The sequence below is a fragment of the Bombina bombina genome, chromosome 11 (genome assembly GCF_027579735.1).
Source record: "Bombina bombina isolate aBomBom1 chromosome 11, aBomBom1.pri, whole genome shotgun sequence".
In the NCBI taxonomy this organism is placed as follows: Eukaryota; Metazoa; Chordata; class Amphibia; order Anura; family Bombinatoridae; genus Bombina; species Bombina bombina.
Window position 1 is genome coordinate 134,964,007 of NC_069509.1, and position 21,017 is coordinate 134,985,023.

Genomic DNA, 21,017 nt, shown 5'->3' on the forward strand with positions numbered 1-21,017 from the left:
AAATCCACAAAAAAAAAATCTTTCATGATTCAGATAGAGCATTAAATTTTAACCCCTTAACGACTACTGAGATTTTCTTAACTTACATACGCAGTACTAGAAAACGACCTATGTTTATTTTCATAGCACATCCTAAGCTTTTTTGGTTTAGAACTCTGGACAGCACTTTTTTATTGGTGGATGAATCTATCCACCAATCAGCAAGAACAACCCAGGTTGTACACCACAAATAGGCCGGCATCTAAACTTACATTCTTGCATTTCAAAAAAAGATACCAAGAGAATAAAGAAAATTTGATAATAGGAGTAAATTTAAAAGTTGCTTAAAATGTCATGCTCTATCTGAATCACAAAAGAAAACATTTGGGTTCAGTGTCCCTTTTAAGCTTTACATTTCTGCTTTTTAAATAAAGATAGCAAGAGAACAAAGAAAAATTGATAATAGAAGTAAATTAGAAAGTTGATTAAAATTGCCTGCTCTATCTTAATCGTTAAAGAAAAAATTTGGGTTTAGTGTCCCTTTTTAAGGAGTAGTTTTAACTACTAACCAATTTACTTGTTTACTTTCTTCCTGCTGGAAATGCTTGTCGGTATACAGGTAGCCCTCATTTTACGCCGGGGTTAGGTTCCAGAAGGAACGGTTTGAAATCGAAACCATTGTAAATTGAAACCCAGTTTATAATGTAAGTCAATGGGAAGTGAGGGAGATAGGTTCCAGGCCCCTCTCAAAATTGTCATAAGTAACACCTAATAAATTTTATTTTTAAAGCTTTGAAATGAAGACTTTAAATGCTAAACAGCATTATAAGCCTAATAAAATAATCACACAACACAGAATATATAATTAAACAAAATTAAATGAACAAAAACATTTGCTAAACAGCATTATAAACCTAATAAAATAATCACACAACACAGACTTCACTTGCATTTTTCTGCAAACAGTTCTTTCTAGGCATTCAAATCTGGACTGATTTATAGACAGGAAGATCTTGTTCCTTTGAAATTGTCTCGATAGCTCAGGTCTGGTTAAACTGATTGATTAATTTCGGCTTGCTTGGCCTTCCTGCAACACAAGCAGACTGCTCCACCTACTGGCTTTTTTATTAAATGCACTGCTTCTCAATGCTTTTCAATAGCAGTCACATGATTGGGAAAAAAGGTTGTTATTCTGAAACGGTGTAAATTGAACCGTTGTAAAACGAGGGCTACCTGTACTGTTTTATTTTGAGTCTTTAACCTTTTAACGCCATTATGGCGTTCTATTCCGTCATAATTACACTGGGCTTTAAAGCCGTTATGACGAAATAGAACATCATAGCCAACGGCTGTCCTGAAGCCTTTTGTGCTTCCAGGATTTGATCGCGGTCTGGAGGGCGTTCCTAGGGTTGTAGGGACACCCCCCCCAGACGCGATCCAATAATTGAAATCTCGCGAACATGTGCACGATCGTGTGGTTTCAATTTGTCTGCATCGGAACAGTTGTTCCGATGAAGACACTTTAACCCAGTCACGAAAGGGTTAATAAAAAAAAAATATTAAAAAAAACGAGTAAATTGATTGATGTAAAAAAGTATACAATAATATTTGAATGTTACATTCTAATGGTACATTCAGTATTTAAATATTACATTGTATATGCCAAATACATGGGAAATTTAAAGGGACAGTCTCATCAGAATTAAACTTTCATGATTCAGAAAGGGCATGTAATTTTAAACAACTTTCCAATTTATTTTTATCATACAATTTGCTTTGATCTCTTGGTATTCTTAGTTGAAAGGTAGGCTCATGTGCTAATTTCTAAGCCCTTGAAGGCCGCCTTTCTTCTGAATGCATTTTGTCCATCTTTCACAGCTAGACAGCGCTAGTTCATGTGTGCTATGTAATGTTGTGCTCACTCCTGTGGAGTTACTTATGAGAGGACACTGATTGGAAAAAATGCAAACAATAAAGCAGGTTTCCATTTTGTATGTCTACTTTACAGTACATAATAAATATACTTTTTGTTTTAAGAATAAAAAATTATGAACAATGAGATTAACACAACCCCTTGTGATTCCTGCAGTAGAACATGAAGAAGATAAAAAGATATTTTAGGAGGGCACTGCATCGAATGCAGAAGGGACCTGGCTACACCTACAAGGAGTTACTGGTTTGGTTTTGTGACAATACCAACACTCATGGCCCTAAACGTATCGTCACTGAAGGACCAAAGAAGAGAGTTATGTGGTTCATAATGACAATAGTCTTCGCAGCTCTTGTCTTCTGGCAATGGGGGATTCTCATCCAAACGTATCTCTCTTACGGAGTGAGCGTGTCACTTGGTATAGGATTTAAAGCCATGGAATTCCCAGCTGTGACTGTGTGCAACTCCAATCCCTTCAAGTGAGTTTCCAAAAATGGGAGTCTGTAATAGACCGAATGGTTCAGATGAAAGATACTGTTAAAATGTAGCCATAAATTTGATTCAATGTATATATTGTGTATGAGGTTTGTTTAAAGGGGACATGAAGCCCCACATTTTCCTTTCATGATTCAGATAGAGCATGCAATTTTAAACAATTTTCTACTTTACTTCTATTGTCAAATGTTCTTTGTACTCTTTATATCCTTTGTTGAAAAGCAGGGCTGTAAGCTCAGGAGAGTTTTTTTTAAGAATGTTATCCATTTGCAAGACTACTAAAGGGCAGCACTATTTCCTGTCATGTAGTCAGGGGTCAAGTCCAGCGGGAACGCTTGGGAACTAAGTTCCCCCTGGAAAGAGAACAGAAATGCTTCATTAAACACTGCTGCTGGTTATAGGGCTAGTAAGATCCTCTAGTAATGGGCAGTAAAACTTCCTACAATACATTAAATACAAGCCTGTTAGCGGTCCTGCTGTGTGATCACCACGCACTATGTGGAACACATGGTACTAACCTTTCTTTATGGCTTGCTCTGGGGTTATTTAGCTCCCCTCTGCAGAAATAGGACTATTGCACCTTAAGTGGGTGAGACTCTGTGACAGAGGAGGAGTCTCAGGGCCAAAGGCAACTATTCAACCCTTCATTTGATTTAATTTGCTTTCATTAACCAAAGTGTGTAGATTATATACATATAAATACAGTGTGTATATATAAAACTATTAATTGTGAGGGGGGTGGAAGTCTTAGTGAGTTGCCACACATTTTTATTGTAGGACTTGACCCCTGAATGTAGTGCTCCATACACCTACCTAAGTTTCTCTTCAACAAAGAATACTATATGAACAAGGCATACAGTATTTGATAATAGAAGTAAATTGGAACCTTTTTTTTTAAAATGTTATCCTGTGTCTGAATAAAAAAATATGTTTTTTAGGTTTCATGTCCCTTTAAAGGGATAAGTCAAAATTAAACTTGTATGATTCAGCTAGAACATATCATTTTAAGACACCTTTAATATACCTATCAGCCATCGATTAACTGTAAGCCAATGAGCATTATCAGGAAGTACCTGTAAGCCAGTGAGCATTATCAGGAAGAACCTGTAAGCCAATGAGCATTAGTAGGAAGAACCTGTAAACCAATGAGCATTAGTAGGAAGAACCTGTAAGCCAATGAGTGTTATCAGGAAGTACCTGTAAGCCAATGAGCATTATCAGGAAGTACCTGTAAGCCAATGAGCATTAGTAGGAAGAACCTGTAAGCTAATGAGCATTAGTAGGAAGAACCTGTAAGCCAATGAGCATTATCAGGAAGTACCTGTAAGCCAATGAGCATTAGTAGGAAGTACCTGTAAGCCAATGAGCATTATCAAGAAGTACCTGTAAACCAATAAGCATTAGTAGGAAGTACCTGTAAGTCAATGAGCATTTTTAGGAAGTTACCTGTAAGCCAATAAACATTTTTAGGAAGTATGTGTAAGCCACAAATGTTATAAAGTATGTGTGGAATGCGATTTATGTGCGCTCATGAGCGCAGAGGGTAGCAAAATTCAAACAGCTAGATTTAAAATCTCAACTTTTTGTCTGCGCAAGCCTGCTGCGCGGACCCTCGATATGTTAATAAAATTAACTAAACAGTTTCCCCAACAGTAATTTGCAGCTTCCTATATCATCCCAATGAAAGGTTACTCCTAAATTCATTATCACTTGCGCGCAAACGCTTGCGCATCACTCTTAATCTGGCCCATAATTTTAAACTACTTTCCTATTTTTATTCTATTATCAATTTTGCTTCATTTATCATGGTATCCTTTATTGAAGGAGCAACAATGTACTACTAGGAGATAGCTAAACACATTGGTAAGCCAATGACATTAGGCATATATATGCAGCGGCCAATCAACAGCTAACTCCGAGCTCCTGAGCCTACCTAGGTATGCTTTTCAACATAGGATACCAATAACTAAGTAAATTAAACAATAGAAGAAAATTGAAAAGTTGCTTAAAATGGGATGTTCTGTCTGAATCGTGAAAGAAAAAAAATGTGGGTTTCATGTCCCTTTTAAAGGGATACGGAACCCTTTTTTAATCTGAGAATGTTTGTTTTTTAAAAGTATAAAATAAAGTTTTTTTAATATAAATGTTTTAAGAAATATATTGCTTTTTCAGGTATTCAAAGGTAAAACCTTTCGTTAAGGAGTTGGATAATCTGGTTGCTACAGCCTTGGATCGAATTCAGTTTTCCAGTCAAACTGGCCCAAATGCTGCCACTCCAAGCAACGGTACCCAGAATGTGACCCTTGACTCTAAACTGTTGAATCGCATATCTCTTCTTGTAATCGATGAAAATGACCCAAACAATCCAATTGTTTACAACATATTTGACAGTAGCATAGATTATTCTCAGGTGAACGCAACTGCCTCTCAAAACCAAACATTTTATGCAGAGAGGTTCAAAGTAGTGATGAAACTGGTAGGTAATCATTTTGTTTTGTTCGCTTATAATGGGCGTTAATGGGAAATTTCAATGCAAAAATAAAACACTATAGCATTATATCATTGCACAAATGCGAACTGATAACTGTGCTTAGCCCATATACGCCTAGATTACGAGTATTGCGTTAAATGCAGCGAAAAAGCGGTATGGTTTTTGTTAGGGAGCCTTAAAAAAAAACATACCGCGCTTGCACTGCAGTTAGCGCAACACTTGTAATCTAGGCGGTAAAATGTGTGCACCAGGAATGTTTCTATGCTGGTCCTGAGGAAGATATCCGTTGGTAGCTACATGCATATATAAATTCCTTATTCCTTCTCTTGTTATGAAGTGTAACTATTTCTCCGTCCTATCCTTCAAATGCAATCTGTTTCTATCCGGATAAGGAAAATACTGCAATATGAAGCAGTCGCCACCTTTTTATCAAGTTTCTCAGAAAAAACCTTTCAAAAAGCACTTTCTGGAGTCACAATGGGTTGAGTTTTCTTAAACATTTGCATATAGAGGACAAGAACGGGTCATCGTGCAAACTGCTGCCTGTGAGTGCATGATGGCTCGTTCTCGTCATGAAGGGGAATCGCCGATCACAGCAACAGATCAGCGATTCCCTGCACTGCGGGCCTGATTATTGTAGGCATAGTTGGTGGCACTCACAGAGCTAGTCTGTGATGTCACCAGAAACCTGTGTAGTGACATCAGAGGGGGTGGGACCGCAATATGACAGGTAGGTAAGGGAGTTGGATGGGGGGGGGTTGCTTTTCAAACCCCTCAATCTATTCTCCATTACTAGCCACACAGATCTACAAGACCCATTGTTTGAAACAGAATTGTGTCATGAAAAGCCACTACAAGGCAAATAGTTTTAATAAAAATGGGAGACAATAAACCCAATAAAAAAATAAAATGGTCTAGAGACCCGTAATAAAGTTTATTTTGTAGTAGACAAAAATCTCTTAAACATATATGAATTTTGTCTGTATAGCCAGGTGATCACTGTGGTAACACTGAAATCACCTTGTGAGAAAAAAATGCTTTTATTTCTGTGCTACACAAAGGGGCCTCTCTAATCTATATTATAACCCACAAAAGCCGGTATGGGCCCCTATTTCACATACCCTTGATGATGATAATTTAGTAAAGGTGATCACAGTAACAGTAAATATAATGATGGTATATTGTGAATCTGCTGAGCCTGCTGAAAAAAATAAATTTATATATACGTATTTAATATAAATATATATATATATATATATATATACGGGATCAGACTGATATACTACAGGAAAGTTTTACTCTGTGAAAAGCATTACTGGGCTAAAAAGCTGAATCCAGGTGGTAAATTGCCATAGAATAGACTAACAATTGTATTGAGCCAGTTGTTCGTTCGTGTGAGTGCACTTCTCTCTGTGTGTGTATGTATGTGTGTGTGTATATATATATATATATATATATATATATATATATATATATATATATATATATATATATATATTATATATGTATGTATATATAGCAGCTCGCAAAGAAAGGGATCTTTTTCTAATCCAAACGTCTTGTAGGGAAGAGATAAGGAAACAGAGGGTTTTTTTTTAAGTTTGGACCATCTGTTCACTTCACTAGCCAATTTCGGACTACAAGGTAATTTTCTCAATTATATTCAAAACATCTATAATAATCCTACCTTAGCCATATTAGTCAATGGTTTTATTTTTAGAGATGTTAAGCTTCATAGAGGAACAAGGCAGGGCTGTTCGCTCTCTCCCCTATTGTTCAACAATGCAATTGAACCCCTTGCTATACCTCTGAGACAAAAGCTCGAAGGGATCCAATTAGCCAAACCAATCCAAAGATTTCACTTTATGCTGATGACCTCCTAATTTACCTAAGTAACATGAAGAAGAATATTCCCGATCTCTTGCAAATTATAAACTTGTTTAGCTACTTCTCTGGCTATAAAATAAATATACAAAAATCTCAAATTCTCTGGATACTCAGAAATATACATTCTTTCAATATACCATTATTCCAGGAAACAGAATAATGCCTTAGCTACCTAGGTATTAACATTAGTAAATCTCCAAGAGACTGGTATAGGCTAAATATCCCAGAAACCATCAAGAAGATTATTACCCTTGTACAGATCTGGACCAACCTCCCGCTTTCACTCTTGGGTAAGATTAGTTTATTTAAAATGATAGATTTTCCCAAATTATTGTATAAACTACAACATCTTCCCATCTTTATATTCCATAGAGACCTTCGGAATATTAACTCCGTATTAAAGACTTTTCTTTGGGGTAAAAAAAACAAAACAAGATTAGCTGTAAAAAAACTTTACCATCTAAACAAATGTGGTGGTCTTGCGCTGCCTAACATCAAATATTATAATTGGGCCTCCTTAGTTAAATTTGCTGCAGAATGGCTAACTGACTCCCAATACTTTGCACCAAGAGACCTAGAATTTAATCTAATCTGCCCCTTTTCTTTAAACAACGTATTACACTCTGATAGTAAAGTGCATCCGGCTCTTGCTAGAGACATGATCTGTATAATTAATGTAATTGTGACTTGGCATAAATATCTGAAACAACTGGGGATTAATAATAAAATCTCTAGGTTTTTAACATTTAGAACCAACCCCAACTTTCCTGAAGGTATCTCCTCTGAGGTCTTCTTAAAATGGGATAATAAAGGCTTAATCTCTCCACGGCAATTGATTAATATTGATTCTAGATCACTTCAATCTTACCAGGATTTAAAAGTAGAATTCGACTTAGAGAACCGCAATTTCTTCACCTTCTTACAAGCCAGACACTACCTACTGAGTCTTTTCCCCACAGATAGAAGCTATGAGGAGGACTGGCATCCCTTATACTCATGTCTAAACATTTGCAAACAGGGTAACCACCATCTTTCATATTGGTACAAGACCCTGCTTAAAAAAGGAGAAGAAAACATTCAAACTCTAGCAGATAAGTGGCAAGATCTTTCCCATTTAAACATAGATAACAATACGATTAGTCTAAGTATCTCCAAGGCGGCTGCTACCTCACCGTCAATTATCTGGAGAGAGTCACATCTTAAAATTCTGCACTAAGCTTATTTGACTCTGCTAATACTCTCAAAATGGAACACGGAAAAGTGCAGATTGTTCCAAATGCGGCCTTCCTAGAGATGACAATGTACATTACTTTTGTTCATGTCCAAAGTTAACTCTTTTTGGCTGAAAGTAGTTTTTTGGCTGTCTGGTAGACTAAGTCATAGGATAGAATTTGACATCTTTAAGGTCATTTTTCTTGCTGATAAAATACCCAATAGTACTAATCACAATCTCATTAACACAGTAATCTTTCTAGTTAGACATCAGATCCTAAAGAATTTGAAATCTCGAAAACCACTCAGACTCAGGGAGTTTATTGATAAAATGTATCATCATATTACCCTAGAACAAAATCTAATTGATATGCAATCTGACGCGAGTGTTCAAAACTTCATCTCAAAATGGGAAGATATAATCAAAGCGTCTCCTCTCAACATCCAAAAACTTATACTTTACCCCTTTAGAAATTATAATATCGTAATTGAGTCTGAACCCTTTTCGTCCTTGTTTGAAAGTGAAGGAAGTACTGTTGAGAGAGGAACTAGTAGTTAGGGAGGGGGGAGGAGAGAGAGGAAGGAAAGAAGAGGATGGGAAACTCCACTTTTTTTTTTTTTCTTTGTGTCCCCCCCCACACACACACACACACTATTCCTGTCTGAATATTTGTCCTTGTTAAGCCACAGATGGCCCTCTCAGTTTAATCTCTATTTGGCTTGTTTTCCATTCTTAAGCTATTACGGAATTGTTATTCTGCTATATATGAAAGTTGTTATACATAAGTTGGATATATATTTCAGAAAAGTCCAATATTAGAAACAGCACCACTGCTAGTGCTCCGGCAAAGGGGATAGACTGCAAACACCCCAAAATAGCACAAAATCAATAGATATTGCCAGCACTTGAAATAAAATTTAAACTTTTATTGAAGACCTTAAGGTCTTCAATAAAAGTTTAAATTTTATTTCAAGTGCTGGCAATATCCATTGATTTTTTGATATATTTCAGAAAAACGCTTGATTTGACTTATTCAATGCTGTTTTTTCCATTTGCATAGTCAAAATTGAATCAAAGTTTATTAATGGTTTCTCTTTCGTGAGGAAAGAAAAGCTGTCACAAATATTTGTATTGCTTTGAACAAAATGTATTGTGTTAAGTAAATATTCAGATTGTGACTGTAAATCTGATCTACCTATTTCTTTTTTTCTCTTCGTCTAAAGATGCTGATTCTAGGGACTCTTAATCTTTAATATCGTCTACTGTATGAGACTTTGCTTGTTAAGTTTTTGTCTGATTTTTTTTGTCACTGTGGTAACACTGAAATCACCTTGTGAGAAAAAAGTGCTTTTATTTCTGTGCTACACAAAGGGACCTCTCTCTAATCTATATTATAAACCACAAAAGCCGGTATGGGCCCTTATTTCACATACCCTTGATGATGATAATTTAGTAAAGGTGATCACAGTAACAGTAAATATAATAATGGTATATTGTGAATCTGCTGAGCCTGCTGAAAAAAATTAATTTATATATACGTATTTAATATATATATATATATATATATATATATATATATATATATATATATATATATATATATATATATATATATATATATATATATATATATATATATATATATATATACGGGATCAGACTGATATACTACAGGAAAGTTCTACTCTGTGAAAAGCATTACTGGGCTAAAAAGCTATATATATATATTATTGTGTGTGTGTGTATGTATGTGTGTATATATATATATATATATATATATATATATATTGTATATGTATGTGTATATATAGCAGCTCGCAAAGAAAGGGATCTTTTTCTAATACAAACGTCTTGTAGGGAAGATATAAGGAAACAGAGTTTGTTTGTTTTTTTAAGTTTGGACCATCTGTTCACTTCACTAGCCAATTTCGGACTACAAGGTAATTTTCTCAATTATATTCAAAACCTCTATAATAATCCTACCTTAGCCATATTAGTCAATGGTTTTATTTTTAGAGATGTTAAGCTTCATAGAGGAACAAGGCAGGGCTGTTCGCTCTCTCCCCTATTGTTCAACAATGCAATTGAACCCCTTGCTATCCTTCTGAGACAAAGGCTCGAAGGGATCCAATTAGCCAAACCAATCCAAAGATTTCACTTTATGCTGATGACCTCCTAAGTTACCTAAGTAACATGAAGAAGAATATTCCCGATCTCTTGCAAATTATAAACTTATTTAGCTACTTCTCTGGATATAAAATAAATATACAAAAATCTCAAATTCTCTGGATACTCAGAAATATATATTCTTCAATATACCATTATTCCAGGAAACAGAATAATGCCTTAGCTACCTAGGTATTAACATTAGTAAATCTCCAAGAGACTGGTATAGGCTAAATATCCCAGAAACCATCAAGAAGATTATTACCCTTGTACAGATCTGGACCAACCTCCCGCTTTCACTCTCGGGTAAGATTAGTTTATTTAAAATGATAGATTTTCCCAAATTATTGTATAAACTACAACATCTTCCCATCTTTATATTGCATAGAGACCTTCAGAATATTAACTCCGCATTAAAGACTTTTCTTTGGGGTAAAAAAAACAAAACAAGATTCGCTGTAAAAAAAACTTTACCAACTAAAAAAATGTGGTGGTCTTGCGCTGCCTAACATCAAATATTATAATTGGGCCTCCTTAGTTAAATTTGCTGCAGAATGGCTAACTGACTCCCAATACTTTGCACCAAGTAAAGTGCATCCGGCTTTTGCTAGAGACATGATCTGTATAATTAATGTAATTGTGACTTGGCATAAATATCTGAAACAACTGGGGATTAATAATAAAATCTCTAGGTTTTTAACATTTAGAACCAACCCCAACTTTCCTGAAGGTATCTCCTCTGAGGTCTTCTTAAGATGGGAGAATAAAGGCTTAATCTCTCCACGGCAATTGATTAATATTGATTCTAGATCACTTAAATCTTACCAGGATTTAAAAGTAGAATTCGACTTAGAGAACCGCAATTTCTTCACCTTCTTACAAGCCAGACACTACCTACTGAGTCTTTTCCCCACAGATAGAATCTATGAGGAGGACTGGTATCCCGAATACTCATGTCTAAACATTTGCAAACAGGGTAACCACCATCTTTCACATTGGTACAAGACCCTGCTTAAAAAAGGAGAAGAAAACATTCAAACTCTAGCAGATAAGTGGCAAGATCTTTCCCATTTAAACATAGATAACAATACGATTAGTCTAAGTATCTCCAAGGCGGCTGCTACCTCCCCGTCAATTATGAGAGAGTCACATCTTAAAATTCTGCACTAAGCTTATTTGACTCTGCTAATACTCTCAAAATGGAACGCGGAAAGTGCAAATTGTTCCAAATGCGGCCTTCCTAGAGATGACAATGTACATTACTTTTGGTCATGTCCCAAAGTTAACTCTTTTTGGCTGAAAGTAGTTTTTTGGCTGTCTGGTAGACTAATTCATAGAATAGATTTCGACATCTTTAAGGTCATTTTTCTTGCTGATAAAATACCCAATAGTACTAATCACAATCTCATTAACACAGTAATCTTTCTAGTTAGACATCAGATCCTAAAGAATTGGAAATCTCGAAAACCACTCAGACTCAGGGAGTTTATTGATAAAATGTATCATCATATTACCCTAGAACAAAATCTAATTGATATGCAATCTGACGCGAGTGTTCAAAACTTCATCTCAAAATTGGAAGATATAATCAAAGCGTCTCCTCTCAACATCCAAAAAACTTATACTTTACCCCTTTAGAAATTATAATATCGTAATTGAGTCTGAACTCTTTTCGCCCTTGTTTGAAAGTGAAGGAAGTACTGTTGAGAGAGGAACTAGTAGTTAGGGAGGGGGAGGAGAGTGAGGAAGGAAAGAAGAGGATGGGAAACTCCACTTTTTTTTTTTTTTCTTTGTGTCCCCCCCCCCCCCACACACACACTATTTCTGTCTGAATATTTATCCTTGTTAAGCCACAGATGGCCCTCTCAGTTTAATCTCTATTTGGCTTGTTTTCCGTTCTTAAGCTATTACGGAATTGTTATTCTGCTATATATGAAAGTTGTTATACATAAGTTGGATATATATTTCAGAAAAGTCCAATATTAGAAACAGCACCACTGCTAGTGCTCCGGCAAAGGGGATAGACTGCAAACACCCCAAAATAGCACAAAATCAATAGATATTGCCAGCACTTGAAATAAAATTTAAACTTTTATTGAAGACCTTAAGGTCTTCAATAAAAGTTTATATTTTATTTCAAGTGCTGGCAATATCTATTGATTTTTTGATATGTTTCAGAAAACCGCTTGATTTGACTTATTCAATGCTGTTATTTCCATTTGCATAGTCAAAATTGAATCAAAGTTTATTAATGGTTTCTCTTTCGTGAGGAAAGAAAAGCTCACAAATATTTGTATTGCTTTGAACAAAATGTATTATGTTAAGAAAATATTCAGATTATGACTGTAAATCTGATCTACCTATTTCTTTTTTTCTCTTCTTCTAAAGATGCTGATTCTAGGGACTCTTAATCTTTAATATCGTCTACTGTATGAGACTTTGCTTGTTAAGTTTTTGTCTGATTTGTTTGTCACTGTGGATATTATATTATTATTTTTCAATAAAAAATAATTAAATAAAAAAGAAAGAAAAGAAAACATAAATTACTGGGCGTCCCCAGTCACGAAATATTGGAGGACATAAGTCAGTGATTTTGACTTGAGCCAGACCCTTTAATTATAATGTCCAGTTTCAGACAACTTGTGCCTTTCAAATGTAAAGTCAAAAACAAGCTTAGATGCAGAAATAGCAGGGTTGTATGCAAGCGGTTTAATATACATATATATACACATAGATCAAAAGTCTCCTTAATGTACAGAGTTCTAGACTCCAAGTAGTCTAAAAACCTATATCACTATGTCTACGAAACTATACTAATCTGTCTCTTAGAAACCTAATTAATATCAGCTATAGCTGATCCAAGCGGGTTCTTTTGAAATCGTTGCTGCACTCTTGGATTTACTTGGATATGAAGTTGTGCCTTGTATTGTTGAAAGATACCTTGTGCTGTCTGGATGGCATATCGGATTGGTGAGAAGGATCATCTCTATACATTTATCCCCTGAAGACTGGGTGAGATCGCTCATAGAGCGCAGTTCGTTACTTCATTACCTGAAGCTGCTGCATGTAAACTGGCGGCCTGTTGTCCTTAAGTACCGGTATCTGCTTACACATACCATCCATTATTATTATGCTGTGGACACTGGTATCTATGCTAACACTACACTGTTAACAAGTAATATACCCTTGCATGAACTGCTTTGTTCAAGTTACTTTAAAGCTTTGCATCCTTTGAACCGCTTGTATACAACCCTGCTATTTCTGCATCTTAGCTTGTTTTCGACTTTACATTTGAAAGGCACAAGTTGTCTGAAACTGGACATTTATAATTAAAGGGTCTGGCCCAAGTCAAAGTCACAGACTTATGTCCTCCAGTATTTCTCAATCATTATTGATAGTCATTTATAAGGGGCAGCACCGGTTCCTTATACTAGGTTCCCTTCTCTAGCAAGCATAATTTACACTTAAAGTAGTGCCAGTAACTGCCTCAATATTTCGTAACTGGGGACGCCCAGTAATTTAGGTTTTTGTTTTCTATTGTATTTGCATCCTTTAAGAACTGTGCATTACTTCTTTTTTTTTCCTGTTCATTAAATTAGCACACTATATATTAATTTTTTTCTGTTTATTACATTAGCTACTGTTCAGTTCAGCATATATAGGACTGGCTTTTGATCTTTAATTGCATGTTAGTGCAAGGACACATATTCTTTTGTATTATTATGTGTTTATACTGGAATATATATATATATAATATATAATATATAAATTTGTTACTGGAATTTGATTTACAATAGTGTTTTAATGTAAGTAGCAAAAAGCTCAAAATTGGCTTAGCACTGGGGTGTGAAAATGGCAGCAAAAGGGTTAATTGGTCGCTCTTTACATTTTAGATTACAACAGAGTTATGATTGGCCAGTGATGTCTCATTTAACTCTTTTTCTACTAGTGATACATACAGCTATTAGCTACACTGATTCTGAAATAAGCCCCACCTCTATGAGATTATATTCAGCAATTAAAGCAAAATAGCAGTACAGGCAAACATTATTTATTTTTTTTACTCTTCTAGAAAGATGGGTTCTGTCTCAACTCAGATTTGTAAAGCCTATAGTATTGTCCCTGTTTCATTTTTTTTGTTTTGTTTAAAAGGTTGATTCTAGGAGCAGTAGTGTTGCCAATCAGCTGGTATTTTACCAACATGGACTTAATTTCCATTGAGGTGGTAAAGTTTGGAAAAGGGTGGTAACATAAACATACTCCATATACTTTATTGGAGGTAAACTTTTTTTTTTTTACCACCAGTTTCCAAAATGTACCACCTCAATGGAAACTAGGCCATGACTGCTATTTTTAAGGTTCAGATCAAAGTTAAACATAAAGATTAAATATAGAAATAAAGATGCTATGCAAATGTATGCTAATGAGCACAACCGGTATTCTTTCCAGTAACGTTGGCAACCCTAACGAGCAGGTGTAGGCCAGTAGTCATACTCTATTCTAACAAATAAATTGATAATTCATCTGATATCCCCCCCAAAAAAATGAGAAAACAAAGCAGGAGTTAGAGAGGCAAAAACAAGGTCAAGTTCAAACTAAGATTAAAATCCAGAGTAAAGACGAAAAATCAGAGTATACTATATAGTAGATACTACTTATGCGCAAGGGGACATCTTCTAAAACAGGGTTCTTCAAATATTTTTTTCTCAAGACCCAGTGCCATGATACCACATACGTTTGTGACCCTATTTTTATGTTTGGTTTGAAGATTTCAATTTTTGGCAAAGTGAGTAAAATTTGTGCATACTTTTATTCCTGATTGTAGTCATAGTTCAAAGTGTTGTAAAAGGTAATAACACACACATAAACTCATAAAATATACACACCACAACCTCACATTAAAAACACACACCTTACACCTACTCATACAACACACACAATCTCATACAACACACCATACACACACCACACACTCTCCTACAAGACACACACTCGTATAACCATACCTCCCAACATTTCAAAATTCAATAGAGGGACACACACACACACACACTACATATCATACACTTATACATGCAGATCCACAAACTACATAGCTTATACTTATACATGCAGATACACACTACATAGCGTACACTTATACATGCAAATACACACACACACACACATTACATAGCTTACACTTATACATGCAGATACACGCACACACACACACACATACATTACATAGCTTACACTTATACATGCAGATATACACACACACAAACACACACACACACTACATCATATATGGGTATCTGTAATTCATTGTATGCGGTCCAGGGGTTGGCATGCACATTAGTCGGCAGTCTGAGGTTGCCACTGTTCGTTACCCTGGTCTTAGCACTGCTCATCATATAAAACTGAAGTCATGCTAGTATTATCACCAGGGGTTAAACCTCATCACTACTAGAGGTTAGAGGTTACCATCACCTGAGGGTATACAGTCTTCTTACTCCTGCTTAACCCACACACCATTCCTTTTCCACAGGGAATCTAACAGGTATCTAACCCTGGGAGAGAAAAACCATCTACTTCTGAATATGGGCCCAATAGAATTGTTGTTATTTTTTTTATTTAAATGCATGGGACAATGCGGGACAGATAGCAAGCAGCCCTGGACAGCAGGACAGACCCCTAAAATTGGGACTGTCTCGCAAAAATCGGGACAGTTGGGGGGTATGATTATATATATATATATATATATATCACACACACACACACACACACGCACACCACACACACTCTCGTACAACACACATGCCGCAACCCAGTAAACGTATTGTTGCGACACAGTAATGGGTCCTGACCCGTGGTTAAAAGAACCCTGTTAGAAAATGAAAAATGCACAAAATGAGCATCACACTTTCATTGTTTCTAACTAGTTTTGGACTAGTGGAAATTTTGAGCCCTGTATACATAAAATATGTTCAGTGGTAAAAAGTGTTTAAAGGGTCATAAAACACCTTTGTAATTACAAGATGTTTGTGTAGTGCTGCATTAAATGAAGACATAGGTGTGAAATATCTCTAATGAAAGTAACCCCTTGCTTGCTGCAATTGGACTATTAGTAGCCAAACTCCTCCTTCCAATTGCCTTATTTGTAGGAGCCATTCCAGACTTTGCACTGGGTTTTTAGAGTATAATTAAATCATTAATAAATTCACAATAAAAAGATAATGCAATAGCATTTACATTGAAATGAGCAGTAGAATATTTTCTGGAAATTTTCAGTTAAAGGGCCACTAAACTAAACCCAAAATCTTTCTTTCATGATTCAGATAGAGAATAGAAATTTAAACAACATTACAATTTACTTCCATTATTTATTTTGCTTCATTATTTTTAAATATCCTTAGTTGAAGAAAAAGCAATGCACATGGTGAGCCAATCACACAATGCTTCTATGTACAGCAACCAATCAGCAGCTAGTGAGCATATCTAGATATGCTTTTCATCAAAGAATATCAAGAGAATAAAACAAATTAGATACTATAAGTAAATTAGAAAGATGTTTAAAATTGCATTCTCTTTCTAAATCATAAAAGAAAAAATGTGGGTGGCATGTCCCTTTAATCCAATTCCCCCCCCCCTGTATCAGGTGACAGCCATCAGCCAATCCCAAAATGCCTATATGCATATACTGTGCACTTTTGCTTAAAGGAACACTGAACCCAATTTTTTTTCTTTCATGATTCAGATAGAGCATGCAATTTTAAGCAACTTTCTAATTTACTTCTATTATCAATTTTAATTTGTTCTCTTGCTATCTTTATTTGAAAAAGAAGGCATCTCAGCTAAGGAGCCAGCAATTGTTTGCTTCAGGACCATGGACAGATCTTGTTTATTGGTGCTGACCAATCAGCAAGGACAACCCAGGTTGTTCACCAAAAACGGGCAGGCATCTAAACTTACATTCTTGCTTTTCAAATAAACATACCAAGAGAATGAAGAAAATTTGATAATAGGAGTAAATTAGAAAGTTGCTTAAAAATGCATGCTCTATGTGAATCACAAAATAATTTTTTTGAGTACAGTGTCCCTTTAATAGGAGCTGAAGCCTCAAAGTATGCTTATAATAAATATGTGCATGTTTTGATAATGGAATGTTTGACTTTAGTGACCCTTTACAGTAAAGTGGTAAAATAAATAATAAAAATGAAACTATTATGTTTTATTTTAAACCTGCAAATAATTATTGCACCTTTATTATGTTAGGACAAAACCATATAAAATTCAGAGAACACTATTTAAAAGTGAGAGTTATTATAAATAAAACAATGAAAGCAGTGAAAGATATGACGAGAGAGAATCGCTTGCCGAGTGCTGCAATAAAAACATGATGTACTGTGATTAAATCTCTAAATGATGGATGACAATGGTAGGTGCTTTTGGGATTTCTGTCTCACGCTCCTTGTTTAACCTGTTATTGAACCTAACGTGAGCTTATGAGTGCAGTAAGATCCTTGTAAAATCTTGTCTGCTTGTGTTAAAAGGATATTTTAAAGCAGAACTGTACATAAATAGAGCATTATACTCGCATGACAAGCATCGCCAATGACCAAAGAATATCTCCAACAGGTTCCATCCGGATCTCACCTCCTGACAGAAACAATGCTTAAAGCTTTTATAGAGTGTGAGAGGGTGACACAGCTACAGAACTCAGTGTACAAAGCTGCAGAGTGATATATATATATATATATATATATATATACTGTATGGCTATGTATGTGTGTGTATGTGTATATATATATATATATATATATATGGATATGTGTGTGTGTATATGTATGTATAAATGTGTATGTATGTATATATGAATATGTGTGTGTATGTATGTATGTATGTACAGTATATATATATATATATATATATATATATATATATATATATATATGTATATATATATATATATATATATATATACATACATACACACATACACAAAGAGAGAAATGCACTCACAGGAACAAACAACCAGCTCAATAACAACTTCTTTTAGCCCAGTAATGCTTTTCACAGAGTAGAATTTTCCTGTAGTATATCAGTCTGATCCCGCCTATTACAGTCAGTCCAGCGCCGAAATACCAGGCAATTCCTCTCTGAACAAGGAACACAGCAACCCCAGACAATCGTTTCGGCCTTCATTGGGCCTCGTCAGTGAGGTGTAGCAGTATTCCTCTAAGCACACTGAGCAAGGAGTCCACGTCTGGTTGCCCCTTTTTCCCATAGGGAGACTAAAATGCACTCACAGGAACTAACGGTAGCAATAACCAGCCACTTGTAATGGCTGGTTATCGTGCAATTTGTGGGCGCGCAATAATTTTGCACTCCACTTGTAATCTAGCCCTAAATAAATCATTGCTTGAATGATGTATTCCGAGCAAAGATCAGCCTGAGGATAGCTTGTACTGTATTTTAAAAAAAAAAAGTATATTAGTTGTTTAAAGGGACAGTTTTTTATTGTTTAAAATATAGATAATCCCTTTGCAAAACCAACACTGTTATATTAAAGGGACATTAAACACTAAATACATGCTAGATAGAATGATGCATTCAAAGAAAAGATTAGTCCATAACTATTATTATTATTATTATCGGTTATTTGTAGAGCGCCAACAGATTCCGCAGCGCTAAACTAACATGTAGATGTATTTTTTAAAAGTTTCATTAGTTGTTTAAAAAGTGACAAAATAAGTGTAAAGTTAAGGGCCCCTATTTATCAAAGGTGTTGCGGACCTGATCCGACAGTGCGGATCAGGTCCGCAACACCTCGCTAAATGCGGAGAGCAATACGCTCTCCGCATTTAACATTGCACCAGCAGCTCACAAGAGCTGCTGGTGCAACGACGCCCCCTGCTGACTCGCGGCCAATCGACCGCCAGCAGGGGGGTGTCAATCAACCCGATCGTACTCGCTCCGTTCGGAGCTTGATAAATGGGCCCCTTAGTGTCTATAAAACACTGGGAGCTGCCATGTTGTAACTTGTGTTACCTTCTCTGCGGTGGCCAATTAGGGACCGTTATAAATAGGTCACTAGAGTGTGCAGCCAATGGCTGTGTAGAATATAACAGTGTTCTGCACTTCCATTCCTAACAGGAACTGAAAAGCTCACAATTTCAGAATGGAATTACAGGCAAAGAGGACAAAATAAATAATGAAAGTATATTGCAGAGTTGTTTTATTATATACAATTTATCATTTTATATTACCATCTCAAAGTGTTTAATGTCCCTTTAATACACTTTTTACCTCTGTTAATACCTTGTAACTAAGCTCTGCAGACTGCCCACTTATCTTAGTTCTTTTGAAAAACTCGCATTTTAGCCAGTCAGTGCTGACTCATAAATAACTCCACGGGACAGAGCACAATGTAATCTATATGATCTACATGAACTAACGCCCTCTAGCTGTGAAAAACTGTCAACATGCACTGAGATAAGAGGCGGGCTTAGAAATTAGCATATGAGCCTACCTAGGTTTTGCTTAAACAAAGAATACCAGGAAAACAAAGCAGATGTGATAATAAAAGTAAATTGGAAAGTTGTTTAAAATAGCATGCCCTCTCTCCTCTCTAAATCATGAAATATTAATTTTGACTAGACGGTCCCTTTAACATACATATGTATCCTGCAGAATAGGCCCACTTATTTTTTTCCCCCTTTTACACAATGGTTGTCCATTCCCCACTTTGATGAACTTGTTCCTTTTATAGTAATGGGCGGAAAGGAGATAAATAGTTGCAGGATAAACCAAACAGGTTGTTCTTTTTTCTGTTTGCTGAGTCATCTGGGTGGAAACTGCCTCTGTACAGAACATCAGAATACGCAACCTGGACACTATCATTAGAGATGTCTAATTATATCATTTAGAACCTTACTAGATACCAACCTAGTAATATCCAATGATTTATCTACATCATCATTTTGCCAGAACATTTTTGTTTCTCAATTGCTTTGGTAAATGTAACTTTTGCCTTTTGTTCTTTGTTTTGTCTGGCATTATGTAAAGAGACGGTTTAGTCAAACTTTCATGATTCATATAGGGCATGTAATTTTAAACAACTTTCCAATTTACTTTTATCATCCAAATTTGCTTTGTTCTCTTGGTATTATTTGTTGAAAGCTAAACCTAGGTTGGCTCATATGCTAATTTCTAAGTCCTGAAGGCCACCTCTTATCTCAGTGCATTTTGACAGTTTTTCACAGCTAGACAGCGCTAGTTGACGTGTGCCCTATAGATAACATTGTGCTCACTCCCGTGGAATTATTTATGAGTTAGCACTGATTGGCTAAACTCAAGTCTGTCAAAAGAACTGAAATAAGGGGGCAGTCTGCAGAGGCTTAGATACAAGGTAATTACAGAGGTAAAATGTGTATTAATATAACAGTGTTGATTATACAAAACTGGGGAATAGGTAATAAAGGGATTATCTATCTTTTTAAACAATAACAATTCTGGAGTAGACTGTCCCTTTAAGCTCTCTTACCCAGATACTGTACACTTTAAAGGGACAGGATGAACAAAATGTTTCTCTGTTCAATCTACACAAAAAAGTATTTCAAACTTGAATTCAGTATTTTAATGGATATACCTCTGGATTAAATCATTTGTATTTGTGGGAGTTGTCAGCCAATAAACAAAAGATACCTAGGTATTAGTTAAACTTCTGACCAGTCTCACTTCATATTTTATGTGTAGTGTGATAGGAGCGCCTAAAGGTGGATTCCTGCTGCTAAAAAAGTTCTTCCCTCAAAGAGAACTAAATGGTGGATAAGAAGAAAAAATGGGGTTTATTTAGCAGCGCTAAAAAAAGC

The 21,017-nt window shown here is 35.6% G+C and overlaps 1 protein-coding gene across 1 annotated transcript in view; it reads left to right on the forward strand.

Annotated features, from left to right (window-relative positions):
• Positions 1 to 21,017, forward strand: part of SCNN1B (sodium channel epithelial 1 subunit beta) — a 157,084-nt gene that overhangs the window by 24,632 nt on the left and 111,435 nt on the right. Inside the window, exons 2-3 of the mRNA XM_053695230.1 lie at positions 2,069 to 2,388; positions 4,577 to 4,880. Of these exons, the coding sequence (XP_053551205.1) occupies positions 2,075 to 2,388; positions 4,577 to 4,880 (618 nt within the window). The 5' untranslated portion in view covers positions 2,069 to 2,074. The remainder of the gene's footprint in view (positions 1 to 2,068; positions 2,389 to 4,576; positions 4,881 to 21,017) is intronic.